Source organism: Anastrepha obliqua, chromosome 3 (assembly GCF_027943255.1).
Source record: "Anastrepha obliqua isolate idAnaObli1 chromosome 3, idAnaObli1_1.0, whole genome shotgun sequence".
Classification (NCBI taxonomy): Eukaryota; Metazoa; Arthropoda; class Insecta; order Diptera; family Tephritidae; genus Anastrepha; species Anastrepha obliqua.
The window spans coordinates 92,013,275-92,027,698 of NC_072894.1; the positions used below are offsets into that span (position 1 = coordinate 92,013,275).

General features: G+C 33.2%; 2 protein-coding genes across 2 annotated transcripts; one reads left to right on the plus strand and one right to left on the minus strand.

Annotated features, from left to right (window-relative positions):
• Nucleotides 1-4: 4 nt before the first annotated feature.
• Nucleotides 5-3,170, plus strand: LOC129240717 (ecdysone-induced protein 78C-like). Its single transcript, XM_054876686.1, has one exon. It carries the CDS (start codon nt 5-7, stop codon nt 536-538), a length of 534 nt encoding a protein of 177 aa, XP_054732661.1. The 3' UTR covers nt 539-3,170.
• A 6,965-nt stretch (nt 3,171-10,135) lies between these two features.
• LOC129241544 (uncharacterized) lies at nt 10,136-13,877 on the minus strand. The gene is made up of 4 exons (XM_054877937.1): nt 12,976-13,877; nt 12,237-12,911; nt 12,046-12,175; nt 10,136-11,983 (listed from the first exon to the last, which is right to left on the minus strand). The coding sequence occupies exons 1-4, from the start codon at nt 13,867-13,869 to the stop codon at nt 11,325-11,327; spliced, it is 2,358 nt and encodes a 785-aa protein (XP_054733912.1). The 5' UTR covers nt 13,870-13,877; the 3' UTR covers nt 10,136-11,324.
• Nucleotides 13,878-14,424: the final 547 nt, after the last annotated feature.

The window sequence follows — 14,424 nt, forward strand, 5'->3', positions numbered from 1 at the left end:
GGATATGGTGATCGCAGGCACCCATCAGCGGCCTGTGAATCATCATCGCAATGTGATTACAACCACAATACAGGCACCGGTAACAACTGCGGCTGCTGTAGCGGCCGCTGCTGCTGCGGCCAATCACCACCAACATCAGCAGCAGCAACAACAACAACAGCAACATCACCAGCTACAACAACACAACCATGCAAACACTCCAAACAATGGTAATACGATTATAGCAACCGCTACCGCCGCTGCTCCGTCCAATGCAATCGAACATTTTAACGTAACATCTATTGGTGAATTGTCAAACGTTCAATTGAGCAGTATCAATGCGCAGCTAGTGGGTGGTACTGTCACCGCCGATGGCAATTTGGTGACCATGGGTGGCGTGGTCATCGGACGTATACATCCTGCATCATTGCAAAGCAACGGACACACTTTACAACCGCAATTACGCACTACCGCGCAGCCGGCCACCCGGGAAGAGCTGCAGCAGTTGGGTGTGATTAAGGTGGAGTCGCCAGCAGCTGAGTTTCAAAATGAAGGATGAGTCGAGTACGAGTTGCTGCTTGAGTATATGCTCAAGGAAGACGAGGAGGACTACGCAGCCGCCTGCAGCGAAAATAAACTAAATGAAGTGAAGGATGGAGCAAAAACCAATGTAGTTTGTAGTGATGGTGCTGCCAGTAGTGAAAGTGCTGGTAGTGGCACGCTTACAAGTGCATGTGGCGGCGGAGGGCGCAATTAAAGCAAGTATTGGATCTTGCAGTTGTAGTTGTTGTTGCTATTGTTGCTAGTTATTTAATCAGATATACAAAAGTGAAGAAAAGCAAAATATCATCACATAAATACAATTGTTGCCAACAACAGGCCTGTCATCATGCTGATAATGTAATTGTAATAAAGTGACATAATTCCAACATGCGGAAAATGAAAAAATTACATTACATTGGATTATATACCATGATGCACCCTGAGATTGTGGATGCTTTTCGAAACTTATTCATTAAATACACAAAATTAACGAATCAATTAGTAATAAAAAAAAGTTATAAAAATCAAAGAAAAAACAAACCTCTGTAGCCGTTAAGCTAGAAAGTAGCAACAAACAAGAAAAGCAAATGAAAAGATAATAGAAAAGAGGAGTAAAATCTAAAAATTATTAATAAATATTGATAGGGGAAATTTATTTTACGGGGGTTAGTTAAAAATCAAGCACAAACTGCTTAAAAATAATTTGCCGTGTTCACTGGAGTATATTTTGTAATGAAGTTGGTTATAAATTCTAAGCGCTGTGAGAAAACACTAAACTCCATTTATACTTTTTTTAATTTAATCATGTTCTAAAAAGTGTTTGTCATAAAAATAATTTGTGAGATCAATATTAGTGGAGTGTATTTTCATAATTAATTAAATCTGTATTGTATTCTGCTATCATACGTATGTATGTATATACATGTATACAAAACCAATTAATTACAAATTATGACAATAAACTCCTGGAATACTACTCGCGCTTGAATCACACTCCATCAAATCGGAATTTATAACGAAAATCATGACATATTGGTAACTCTGAAATGTGGTGGAATAAATGTAATATAAATTCGTTATAAAGGCTTATTTTGTATTTTAGTTTTATAATACAGCAAATGAGACTTGTTTGTACTTGAAGCTAAAAAAACTACTTTAGGACGAAACTTAAACGAAGTCAAAAAAGAAGAAAGTTCTGTATACATAAGATGAAATTGCTTTATGTTTTTTTTTTTGTTTTGCTTCTAAAACTACAACACTTATGTTGAAGATTTGTTGGAATTGTATGAAACAAAACCATATTAAGGCAGATTTTATTTATTACTAAGTTTAAAATAAAGTTTTGAATTTTTGTAGATATAAAAGTTACAAGTATTTCCACTATTTTGTTGGTTAATGAAATTATTATAAATTATTTCATGTATATCGGCGCAGATGCGTAGTGGAAATGTAAAATTTATTATAAAAATATCTTACTTGAAAAGAAAAGAACTGTAAATGAAACTAAGAAAACCTATTTTTTGTCCATTTCATAGCAACTTTAATTTTCTAAAACAAACTTCAGGTAGGGAATTACTAAAATAATGGGAAATCAAAGCAGTGAATCCGAAACGTTGTTAATATTCCTACAGATAATAAAATAAATTTAAAAAAATGTTGAGAATTTCGATGCAACTGAAAATTACTAGTCTATCTATTTCTTATACAAAATTATCTTTCGGAATTTCTCTAAGTTCTGTTCAGGCTACAGTATTTCATGGACACTTGAATATTATAATTTAGTTGAGCTGTGCACAATAACTAGCGCTTTTTTTTAAGATGGTTTAAGTTTTTGCTTATAAGTACCATAACTGATTCATTCAAAATGAGTGCAGAGGTATTTTTTGTTCATAATCATCACCTTTGGGCCTAGAAAACACAGTAGATGCTATTGTACGGCATGAAATACTTTGAACTTTTAAAAGGCTTTGGCGCATGTGCCACAGTATAACATCATTATAGCTATGCGCATATATCCTTGTTAACGAATTGTTTGCGCCATACAGTCAAATGAAAAAGTCATCTATAGTAAGTGTTCATCGTGTATCAAAAATACGTTAAAGTACATATACATATGAATATACTTTGTTTAATTCCCTGTACTACATACTTGGTGGAAGTAGAAGAGTGTGAAGGAAATATGTAATTAAGAAAGAGGTAAAGTTGTAGCGGTATATGTAAGTTCTGTTATACGAATATTTAAGGATTATAGTGTGCGGCGATGGCGTCGCTACGCATCGAGAATAGACATAGAAGAGGAAAGACTAGTAATTTCGATTAGCCAAAGTCTGAAATTATGGTTAGTCGCCATCTCATTTGACTTTGTGATTGTCAAAGAGATTGACACAACTGATAATTAATAACTGAAACTGATAATAATAAATACTAATATTAATTAAAGAAAGAGTTTAACTAGCACTTTGATGCCCAAACGTTTTCCTTTTATTTTGTAAAAACAAGATCGTAAGAGTTACACTAGACAATTGCTTACTTGTAAAAATATATAATTACACACACGATTTAAGTACGAATATATGTATGTATATGTTAATATTTTCCGATTGTAAACAAGAAATATTTCGAGACTATAAAAACTTACGGAAAAAGATCACGCCTTTTTTGGATTTTCTTTTATTTCAAAGTTAAGTTCCAGCGTAAAATGTAAAAATGTAGGCTTTTTAATTTTGAAGGTATTTGAAAGAATCAGCTACATGGTTTAAAATATTCTTAATATTCCTTAGCTATTTTGGATACAGAAATATGTACATGGATACACGAGAAAAACTTCAAACACATCTGGGTAGTTTGCTGTATTGATTCAAAACGCTTATTCTTTGGGATAATTTACCTGCAAAATGTACTGCTTATTTTGGTAACCTGTATTAGAAGTGTGTGTATTAACTTCTGAAATATAATTTTCTGATTATCTTTTAAAAAACAAAGTGAAAATTAGCTACAAAAGATATACCATCAATCGAGGACTAAAGAGTGTGGTAAAGCTGCTGGAGTAACAATTTTTAGTCGGAAAATCCAGAATTCCGAATAGCTTAGATCGACTTTCCTTGAAATTTCAAATAGCTGATGTGCTACGGAGCACACATGTGGTTTGACCAGTTTAGACTTTCAAAATATCGACGAAAAAAGGTGTCTCTCAAAGCTCAAATTTTCGGTAAAATAATGATACATTGTCTGATGAATAAATAATTCAAGAGAATTTCCATTGCTCCCAACGACTATTCACAGCTTCAGAGGTGATACTTGACAGTGCCGAACATTATCGTTGCCTTAATTACATCCTGACTAACGAGGATTTCCATATAAAATTATACGCTTCATAAATCTTGTTAGGTAGCTCAACTTTAGGCGAATGCAAAGAAGAAGCGAAGATATACTGTTGTTGTTGTAGTAGCGGCTTAAACATTCCCCATAAATGTATGCTGCTGAAGTGACAGTCCTTGACCGGATGTAAATCTGGGTCGTTCCGATTACGTAGAATCGATTGTCGTGGGAACGAACTAAGACATACTAGTTTACAACTTTTCAGAGCAACAGCCATCAAACCGTAATTGCTTCTTAATCTGCGACTTTCAGTGATTTTTCTAAACCCTTTTTGGGTGTTTGACCGAACTCCTCCTTCTATTTGTGATGTGCGTCTTTATGCAGTTCCACAAATGGAGGGTCCTACAGCCGACTCCGAACGGTAGCTATTTTTTTTATGAGGAGCTTTTTCTTGGCAGAAATATACTCGGAGGTTTGCCGTTGCCTGCCGAAGGGCGATCGTTATTAGAAAATACGTTCTCTCTGAATCCCGAATGGTCGTCACGCACCAACCCATTCGGCTACGGCGGCCGCCTCTAATCCTTTTCGGATTAATGATATTAAAATATTAACTGTATAACGAGGCTATATTATTATTAAAAATATATACATACATATGTATGTACATACACAAAGTTATTAATGGTTTTATATAATTTGCTTAAACGTCCGTATACAAATATTTGATATTTCTGACTTTCCCAATATATCTTTCCAAAAGAAAATATTATTTGTCCTTTTTATGTTATGTTCAAATTGTTTCATATCATTAATTAACAGGTTTGTTCCCGTACAGCAATGACGGGGTACGGACATTAGAGAATAAACGAAAAATTCTCTCGCAAAGAGACACAAATTTGAAATGAGAAAAAGTTTAAGCCTTAAATTTAATAAAAGTGTGATTTTTCGAGAAAAATTAATTGAATATTTAGTGAAAAATAAAAAATTCTTCTTCTTAATTGGCGCGATAACCGCTTACGCGATTTTGGCCGAGTTTAACAAAGTGTGCCAGTCGTTTCTTTCTCGTACAAACACACCAAGTGAAGCCAAGTCCTTCTCCACCTGATCTTTCCAACGCAGAGGAGGATTTCCTCTTCCTCTGCTACCACCAGCTGGTACAGCATCGAATACTTTCAGAGCCGGAGCGTTTGTAACCATTCGGACGACATGACCCAGCCAGCGTGGCCGCTGCGCTATGTCTATGGCGTCGTAAAGCTCATACAGCTCATCGTTCCAAATCAAAAAATTCAAAATATAATAACTAATCTTGATTAAGGAATATGATACATTTAACAATAGAACTTATCCGCGATCTGATATGAAGACGTCAATTTCCCCATAATTAACTTGAGGAGTATTCACTTCAGGCTACTAGGCCTGATAACCTAAATAAATCATAATTATTTACATTGTGAAGAAATTTCTGATGTGGAACTACTAATGCAGAGACTTCGTGCAGGAAGAACATTTGCTCTTCAATTTTCGCTAGTATGCTATTTTTGAGTACAAAAACGCTCCCTGAGTGGTTTCGCCTACTTCGATGAGCATGGGAACCAACCATGCTTTAATTAAAAATAAATCAGCTTGGATTAAATTTTCAGTTTATTACTACTATTTAATTTTAGTGATTGAATACTTACTTGTAGTTGAAAAAATGGGTGCCATCACTTTTATTCACCATTAACCTCTTCAGACTTTCGGTACAAATCTGTTATATTATTATAAAATTATATTATTATAAAATTATATAATTAATTATAATTTAATGAACTAATATTTAATTTAATTCGAAAATAAGAGCCATCTAAATCAGGTACGTTGCTAAATCAAAGATTACAAATTTGGTATAGTTGTATTTGATCCGGTTTATTTCCTTATTTTTTATAATACATAATTAATTCCTAATTTTTCGGTTATCATTTCTTGAAATATTTTTATCTAAAGATACACTCGCAAAAATATCACTAAAAAATACAACAAATAGTTTTTTTTTTTTTAATTACTATAAATACTTCGATTCTGGTCTACTTTACAGGCAAAAGTTATAAATTTAAACGCAATAATACTTATTTGCAGCAACATTTTCCAAAAACAGCTTCATTTAAAAAATAAAAATAGCTCTCACAAATCAAAGTATACGAAATATATGTAATGCAAATCCGAAAAGCTTATGTGAACCGCCAGAATTAAATTAATATTGAATTATTGCTGATCAAATAAAAAATAATATATAAAATATTGTAAATTAATAGCTATTAAGAAACTGATGATGAAGAATCTCAAATATACCATATGTAACTACTTATACAGGAATAATTACTCAAGTGTGCTGTTAAAATTGCGCAAAATTTGAAATTCAAAGATGTTAGTGCTATTTTAGAGAAATTTAAAATCAATATAAGAAACTATATTTTTTTTAGTTTTTTTTTTTTAAATTCAAGAAAGCGCTGGAAAAAAAAACTAGAATTCATATACACAAATTCAAATATGATATTTATTTTTAAAAGATTTTATAATTTTTTCAAAATCTATTATAGCCTGAGAATTCATAAGTACAGTGGCTCAACTGCCCCACTTCAGTTACTGCCGTAAGGAAAACCAAAATTTCATTTCAAATAAATAATACTGTAGTAGGCACAAATACATTTCAAAAGCACTCCCTGAGGTCACTTTAGTGTTAATTGTCGTAATTGTGTGTTTAAGCAGTAGTTACAGCAGAAGTTTATAAGATTTCCAGCAGTTACAAGATTTCCAAAATTGTTCTCTTTAAATTTTCAGCAAATGAATATATTTGTACGTCATGTAATAAAAAATGGTAATGTGGGAGATTGTTCCTACCCTATAATGTCAGAAATTTCAGTCGCGAAATTTCACAAACTTTTAAGAGGGCCTCTGGCGAACATTTTCGGAGCATAAAAATTTGCAGAGGCTTATGAGGTAAATGGCAATAAACTAATAAAAAGCTGCAGGCTGCTGAATCCGCTTAAAAGAGTTTATAAGAAATTGCGGCTAGAATTTGCCAAAAAGTACAAAAGTTTTCCAAATGTTGATTGGATAATATTTAATGGTGTGATGATGCTTTGCGGCAGTATTTGAAGTGTTTATTAATATGTTGCTTGTGACTGTAACTGCTTGTGATTTTTTTTTTGTTGCTTATTCACTCTACTCGGGAGTATAGGGCCTCGACAAGACTCAGTCTTGCGTTGGTTTCGTTAATCTATTTTGCTTTCTGCCAGGGTAGGTGATAAGCCTGCCGCTACGATGTGATAGCTGCTCTATAAGTCGTCATCCGTTGCAAAGAGCTCAGGGAAAGCCCTAATAACGGGGAATGGAGCACGTTGAAAATTTACTTCAAACTGAACACTGACAATCAAATTTAAGTACTCGACTGTTTGCCCTAATAACGTGGCTACAAACCTATAGACCTTGTAGGGTTTACTGCACAATAGTGAGAGTGCGATAGTGAATATTTATGTTATTTGCGAAAATAATGATTGATTCTTTTTGGCAGTATAAAAACTTCAAAGTATTTAAATTTTCGTGTGAAATTTTATTTCAATTTAAGCTAAAATCACAGGTATAGATATCTTCTGTATGCAACTACATACATACATTTATGGATCTTTATGAAGAATTGTGTGGAGTATAGCTATTGACGGAATCAGTCGGCGACGAGGTATCGGAAACAATATTTACCAAGCCGCTTTACAGTGATCACGAGCCCAAAGACGGTAAAACTTCATCCGAGTAGCTGAAATATTTTTTCAAAGACGGAAATATTTTAGTATCCAATAGTCAAACGCAAGTGAAACTCAGTGAAAGTTAAAAAACATGAAGCGATTCAGCTTACTTCCCGCCATTTTCTAATAGACGCGGCCACTTTCTAGAGTTAAGGCCACCAAGAGAAAATTCAGATCCATTGATAGAAAGGTTTGAGCTCCTTCCCACGAAATATTTAAAATATTTAAATTTTTTTCCTGTTATTTATGTTTTTAATTTCTATTTCCCCTTTTCCAAGCTAATTGATGGAATATACATATTATGTACATGAATTATGTCCCAATGATTTCGCCTGGTCAAGAAAAAGTTTTGAGGATGTATGTCTTAGAAATTTAAAAAATAAAGTGATGGAACAAAATTTTAACTTTATTTTTTATTCATTCGTCCGTTGAGTCACTGTATATCTTGCATGCATTATTTTGGATCACTTGAGTGTTCCTTTTTGCAATCCTTTCTTCTACAATTTGCTGCTTTTTTCGTTGGTTTACTCATCGCTGATATTTGCGTCAATCCGAAAAGGATACTTATAATTAATTTTTTTTTTTTTTTCAAAGACAAAGGCAATCCTCTTTTAACATATAATATGCATTTGAGTATATGATCGTACGGAGCCTTTTGAATAACATAATATTTGCTTTAGTTAATTTATAAAAAAATGCTATTTAAATCGCGCATGCAAATGAAACGTAGTGAGATAGGCTTAAGTATAATATTTAGAATTTTTACAGCAATTTAGGACGAACAATTAAAATAAACAAAAAAGGATAACGAATGGCCTATTTAGGATGTAGTGGATATAGTAATGGGTGTATGAGTGTATTTTAATTACTTGTATGTAGAATTCGCGCATCAATTTATATACTTGTATACTTTACACATGCATATACATATACATATTTAGTATAACTAAATAAAATACAAATAGCTGATAAATGTAATTGTAAATGTATAAATGTGCTAATTCGAGATTACATACATACATATGTACATACTATATGTAGTTATATGACATACAAAGTCACGTGGGTATTATATTATAAATATTTATCGTAGAATTTGGCGCCGAAGGCATCATACGCAGGTTAAACGTGTAAAAAGTTAAATTAAAAAGTATTGGAATTTGGCTTCGAATTATATTTGATGGAAAATTTAGAGCCTCATATGAATAGATGCATTATATTTAATAATGTATAGAGTATTTAAATGTATTAAAAAATGTGCAAAAGCATTGCGAGTATTACACTATTTAAACACAAAAACACAAATTTAAACAAAACTTAATAATTGAAAAGGAATTAACAAGAACAGTGGATTAACATGGAATGCGTTGCGCAAATATGTATGTAGGTGGATATGTGCAAATATACACCCACACAATGCGTCGCAATGAATGCTTAAAAGAAGACAACCATAAAACCATAAAATAAAATATTGCGCAAATTAATGAAAGTCTGGGCAGCAATTTTTTATTCAATTACAAGAAGAGTATATTGATTTTGTTGTTTTGACACGGAATGCTTTCGATTTTTCAGCACAATATTTTGAATAGTTGTTCTCAGTTTACAATCAGATACAATCGAAATCGAGACTACTCGCAAATAACAAAAGTTTGGTAAATGCCGCTCATAAAAGTTAAAAAGAACAAAATTTCCAAAGGATTGTTGTGGCTTGCTAATAGTGGAAAATATGAATATATATGGGCTTTATTCGCGCCCAAGTCAATACGCTAAGTCCTGTGTATATACATATATATATAATTGCCGCTTACATCTTTTGTTGGGTGCTTAGCCGAGCTCCTCCTCCTATTTGTGGTGTACATCTTATGTTTTTTCCAGTTTTTCATGAGGAGCTTTTTGATGGTAGAAATGCACTCAGAGGTTTACCATTGCCTGGCGAGGAGCGACCACTATTAGAAAACACTTTTTCTTTCATTTTGTGTTTCATGCCTGGGGTTTTGGGGACTACCTAATGGGAGTCCATATTCGGCGTTGATGGCCGCTAAGCCATAATTTGGAGAATATTGGACACTGATTTAGATTTGAGCTCAAATTAAGATGTGTGCCAATACATGTCTAAAATCTTCAACGTTTACTTTTAAGAGTGCATCTAAGGCAGAACCATTGCATTCTCAAAAGAGTTTTTCGCTGTACTTTAAATTATAGTTTTTTCCCCCAATTACAAAAAAAGCTGATTTGCAACTTGAAACCTGAGAGCTATCAATTTCTCAATGGTTCGAGATAAATTTAAAGATATAATTAATTTGTTGCGCCCATTTCTTTCTGAAATAAGGTACATTTTTATTCATTCCTCATAGAAATTTCATACAACTAAGTTTCGTAGCCGTTTTGGTAAACCGGTGGAAATAGAAAAAAATAATATCAAATAAGAGCAGAATAGAAAATTCACATCACACTTATAAATTTTTTTTATTCGAAATTTAAAGCGACATACAATATTACAAAGGGATTCGTTAATTTTTAATAAATATAAATAAAATAACTGTATTAGCAGAAGTGCATGTATATAACGACAGCAGCAAATAAAAAAGTAAAAAAAAAATTAAAAAACTTCTCAAGAAAACCATTTGTCGTTATTATCATTATAGAAAATTATATGGTTTTGGTTAAAAAAGAAATTCATGTTTTTGTTTATTTATTCCTTAAAGTTAAATTTAATTGACAACACAAATATGTTCAGTTTGTCAAATTGTTTTTTTTTTATGTAAATATCTCTTAAATAAAAAATCCATGACAAAAATAGGAAACATATAAAATAAAAAGTTATTTACATACACATAATAACTTTAACTGGAAGATAATTTAAATAACACAAAAACAAAAAATTATGAACTGGGTTAATAACGTTATTAAAAATAACGAAATAAAATGCTTTGCACAAATCAAGCCGAGGTGCTGGTGAAACGAGCAACTTCACATACATACGTATGTATGAGCTTAAAATGGTATCTCTGTATAAATTGGGCCCATTGTCACTTGCACAACCAATATTTTTTTTTTCATTTTTGTGTAAATAGCAGAAATAAAAAGTAGACGAATTTACAAGAAAACTGGCATGAAAATGCATATTTGTGAGAAAAACATTTTGAAACTTAGTTTCGTTTTGTGTGTAAGCATAGGCGCTCTATATAAAAATCTGTATACTAAATAAAAGATAATAAGCTTAGAAACTATATTATATAGTATAGTATTGAATGCAGTGGATAGTACAGGCAGCAACACAAGTGTTATAATTATTAAATATTTAATTAGTAAGCGATATGACTTAATAACAATAACAAAATAAATGAAATAGTATGTTTTAAGCACAGAAAAAAAGTGTACAAAAATTGTCATAAAATCAAAACGTTTGCATTTTATTTTGGATTTGTATTGGAAACCGAAAACAACGAGAATTTGTACAAAGTTGAGCGAGCTGTCGTATATTATCGCAACGAACACGTAAGTAAAATTTCTTGCAAAAATATAAAATATAAGAAGTAATGTAACATTAAACATATAATTGAAAAAAAAAAAAAAAAAAAAAAGGAAAATCATTTTGAACTAAGCCCAGCTTTCGCTGTTATGTATGTACTATATAACAAAAACGACAATTTCCATAATTATAATTACAACTTTTTTAAGGTTTGCGTCTTTTAACATCGTAATTCAATCGACTTTAAAATCATTTAAAAATTCTCGCCACGCACTGAAGTCTACTTCTGAGTGTGCTACACTTTGTTCAGCGACTTTTTGCTGCAGCGCGTTTAAATATTTTAAATCATTGCGATATTTAATTCGCAAATCTTGATCGATACAGATGTCCATGAGCGGCAAATCAATAACCGGTTTCGCAACACGTACTGTCTTTCGTAGCTTTTTCTCCAGTTGTAGAATATCTTTCTCCATCCGTGCTAGATTCAAGAGATCACCACAAGCAATGGGCGTGTGATGCAACGAGTGTGTAGTAATCTTTAAGCTGCTAATATTTCGTTTATTTAGAATTATTTGCATAAACTCTTTTGAGGCATGCCATTCGCAATATGCTTTTAGAGCTTCTAGCAGTAGCGATAAATGTTGTTCGCAGGAGATTTCATCGACAATATCTCCGCCATCTCCTACTTCCGCATGCAATTCAGCTTGCTTCTTATGTTTCAGCCAACGTTTCTTTCGCATGTAGTTAAATACTTTTTCAGGTGAAAAGTTTTCGGAATACAAAAAGCCGAACATTTGCAGAAATTGATCAATAAATGTGTACCGAACATATGGTATGCGGAGAACATCGATAGCATTTATATAGTTGTTAATAGACGAGTTCAAGTTGCGATCTACAAAACAAATGAATTCAAGGGTGATACGTGGCAGGTGTAATGATATTCATAAACATTACCTTTGAACTTTCTGAAGAAATCGAGTATAATTTGTTTAGTATTAGGACCGAGTTGCGGAAATTTTACACCCAGAACAGTGTGTTCTATGTCAGCTGTATTGCTTATAACCATCAAAAGTGCTATGTATCGCTATAGATTAAAATGAATAAACTTTAGATGATTTATCAAATTGCAGGCTAAGTAATCGCACCTCAAGCACTTTCAAGTAGTTAATGTTTAGGCCCTTATTAACAGCCATAGCAAACAATTGGAAAAGCTGCCGACCCAAAGCACTCAAATGAGCTTCTTCTGACATTCCAAGTACGAATACAGCCAGCGGACGGCTGTCATTATAGAATAACCAACTTTTATTTTTGCGATAATGATGCAACATCCACATTACGAAATCACTTTCAAGTATTTGCAAAATAAGGCGTAGTACTATGAATAACCGTTCCAAACGCTCATCAGACTTGAGAGCTGTGAAAGTATTTAAACGATTATCGCGTTCTTCCCATTTGTGATGGTCTAATGTTTCACTATTAGGGGTATCCGTAACAATCGATCCCCCATCTATTTTTTTTCCAATAGTTGGTGTTTTGGGTTCAGGTAACATCGAAAGCTCATCGGGGGTGCACTGGGTGAGTAAAATTTCTGTTAAATCAAGTATTATGTCAAAAACCTTCTTTGATTTAGACAAACGATTGCCGCCTTTTGAGTTGTTGCAAATTTTTTCGGCGTCCAGTGGTCGCTGAAAGAAGCCAATATAGGCAGTGTGTGTAGCACGCCAACAAGGTGGGAAAGTCCGCACCATATAGCTAAATAACTGTATGGATTGACGGTATGTGGGGATAAAGGCTACATCTCCAGTTTTCGGGTTAAGACTCTAAAAAAAAGTTAGCTACTTTAAATAATTTGCAGAATATACAAAGAGGTACTATAGAACTTACCAAAATTAATTCAATTAAGTTAGTAAATGTATCCTCTCCGGGAAATTCGTACCGCTGACACATGTCCAAAGCAAGATTTATGAATGAAAGGTAACGCTGCTGTTTAAGAGTACACCGTAGCTGCATTAAACGAGCTTCACTTGGTTTGTCCATCTCTTTAAATCGTTGCTGGAAATGCTGTTTTCGGCAGTATACCAAATCGTCCGCGCAGCGTGGCGGAAACTCCATACACAAGCGTTGCATTGAATTTAGATACAAATTTGAGAAAAGCGTTGTGAGTTTATCAATGGATGCCGATCTGTGTACATTTCTGTTTTCTTTGTTTGGCGATTCAGTAGCACTCGATTCTTTAGGAACACCAGCTTCTTGTTGTTCAAAACCTTCCTGACCCATTTTTTTAGTGTCTAAATTTTCTTCAGTAACAGACGCAACCGTCTGTGGTTCAATGCACATTTTTCGTTCAATATGTACAGTCTGTTTGTCATCCTGCATAGGCTCCGTAGTTGTTTCAACTTTTGACAAAATTTTACCATTATCCAAAACTTTGTCATCAATGGAATCGAATTTAGATTTTTTTTCCGCCGATTCGTCTTTAACCTCGTCATTTTCTTTATTTTCATCTAAAGCCTTACGCCTTCTAATAGAGGGTCCAGCCTCATCATCCTCTACTGTGCCTGACATTTCTCGACGACTTCTTGGGCGTTTGTTTGCCACTGGTTTTGTATGACAGCTCTTCTCTGATTTGGATTGTTTAAATGTTTCTATTTTAACACTTGCGTTTGAAGGACGAAGTGTTGGATAAACTTTATTCGGATTAACATTATGTGGAGACAATTTTACTTTAATTTTCACATCTTTTGCAGAAGTAGATATTCTTTCGCTTTTGCGCGGCATTATAAACAAGCCAAACAATAAAGGCATTGCCAGCTCATGCGAAATAAAAAAGCTTTAAACATTTGCCTAATGTGGTAAATACATATACGAACATGTTCGCCAATGAAACGTTTACTGTTTCGACTGATTGTTATGCCCAGAGAACGTTAACGTTCTCTGTTATGCCCGTTGCATAGTCACTTTAAAGATGAAAGAAAGGATTATTGGTTGCTCTCAAGGTACATCAACAAGTTAGTAACAATAGAGCTGCAGATTCGACTCCTTATATTATTTAAACTGTTCACTATATTACCAGATTTTGCTACATTTTACTTTGTGTTGACTAGAGCACCATACTAAGAGAGCAGACGCCAAGATATTTAAAGAGGTAGCAGTAGAAGAGGAATGCATTTGTTTATGTTTGTGGTACTTAGAATATATCAAAATTTATAAACAAAGATTTACAGTTTAGAGTAATTTAAATAAAATGTATCAATTAACAGATCAAAGAAATAGAAAAAAGAACTAAATTACAACCATGCTGCGTATTCAGCTTGCCGATCACTGGTATCGAGA

Coding starts and splice junctions, on each gene's coding strand:
- LOC129240717 (XM_054876686.1), top strand. CDS start 5: ATGGTGATCGCAGGCACCCATCAGCGGCCTGTGAATCATCATCGCAAT.
- LOC129241544 (XM_054877937.1), bottom strand. CDS start 13,869: ATGCCGCGCAAAAGCGAAAGAATATCTACTTCTGCAAAAGATGTGAAA. Junction 12,176..12,236: donor ACTACTTGAAAGTGCTTGAG/GTGCGATTACTT, acceptor TTTAATCTATAG/CGATACATAGCACTTTTGAT. Junction 11,984..12,045: donor TTTCTTCAGAAAGTTCAAAG/GTAATGTTTATG, acceptor TTTGTTTTGTAG/ATCGCAACTTGAACTCGTCT.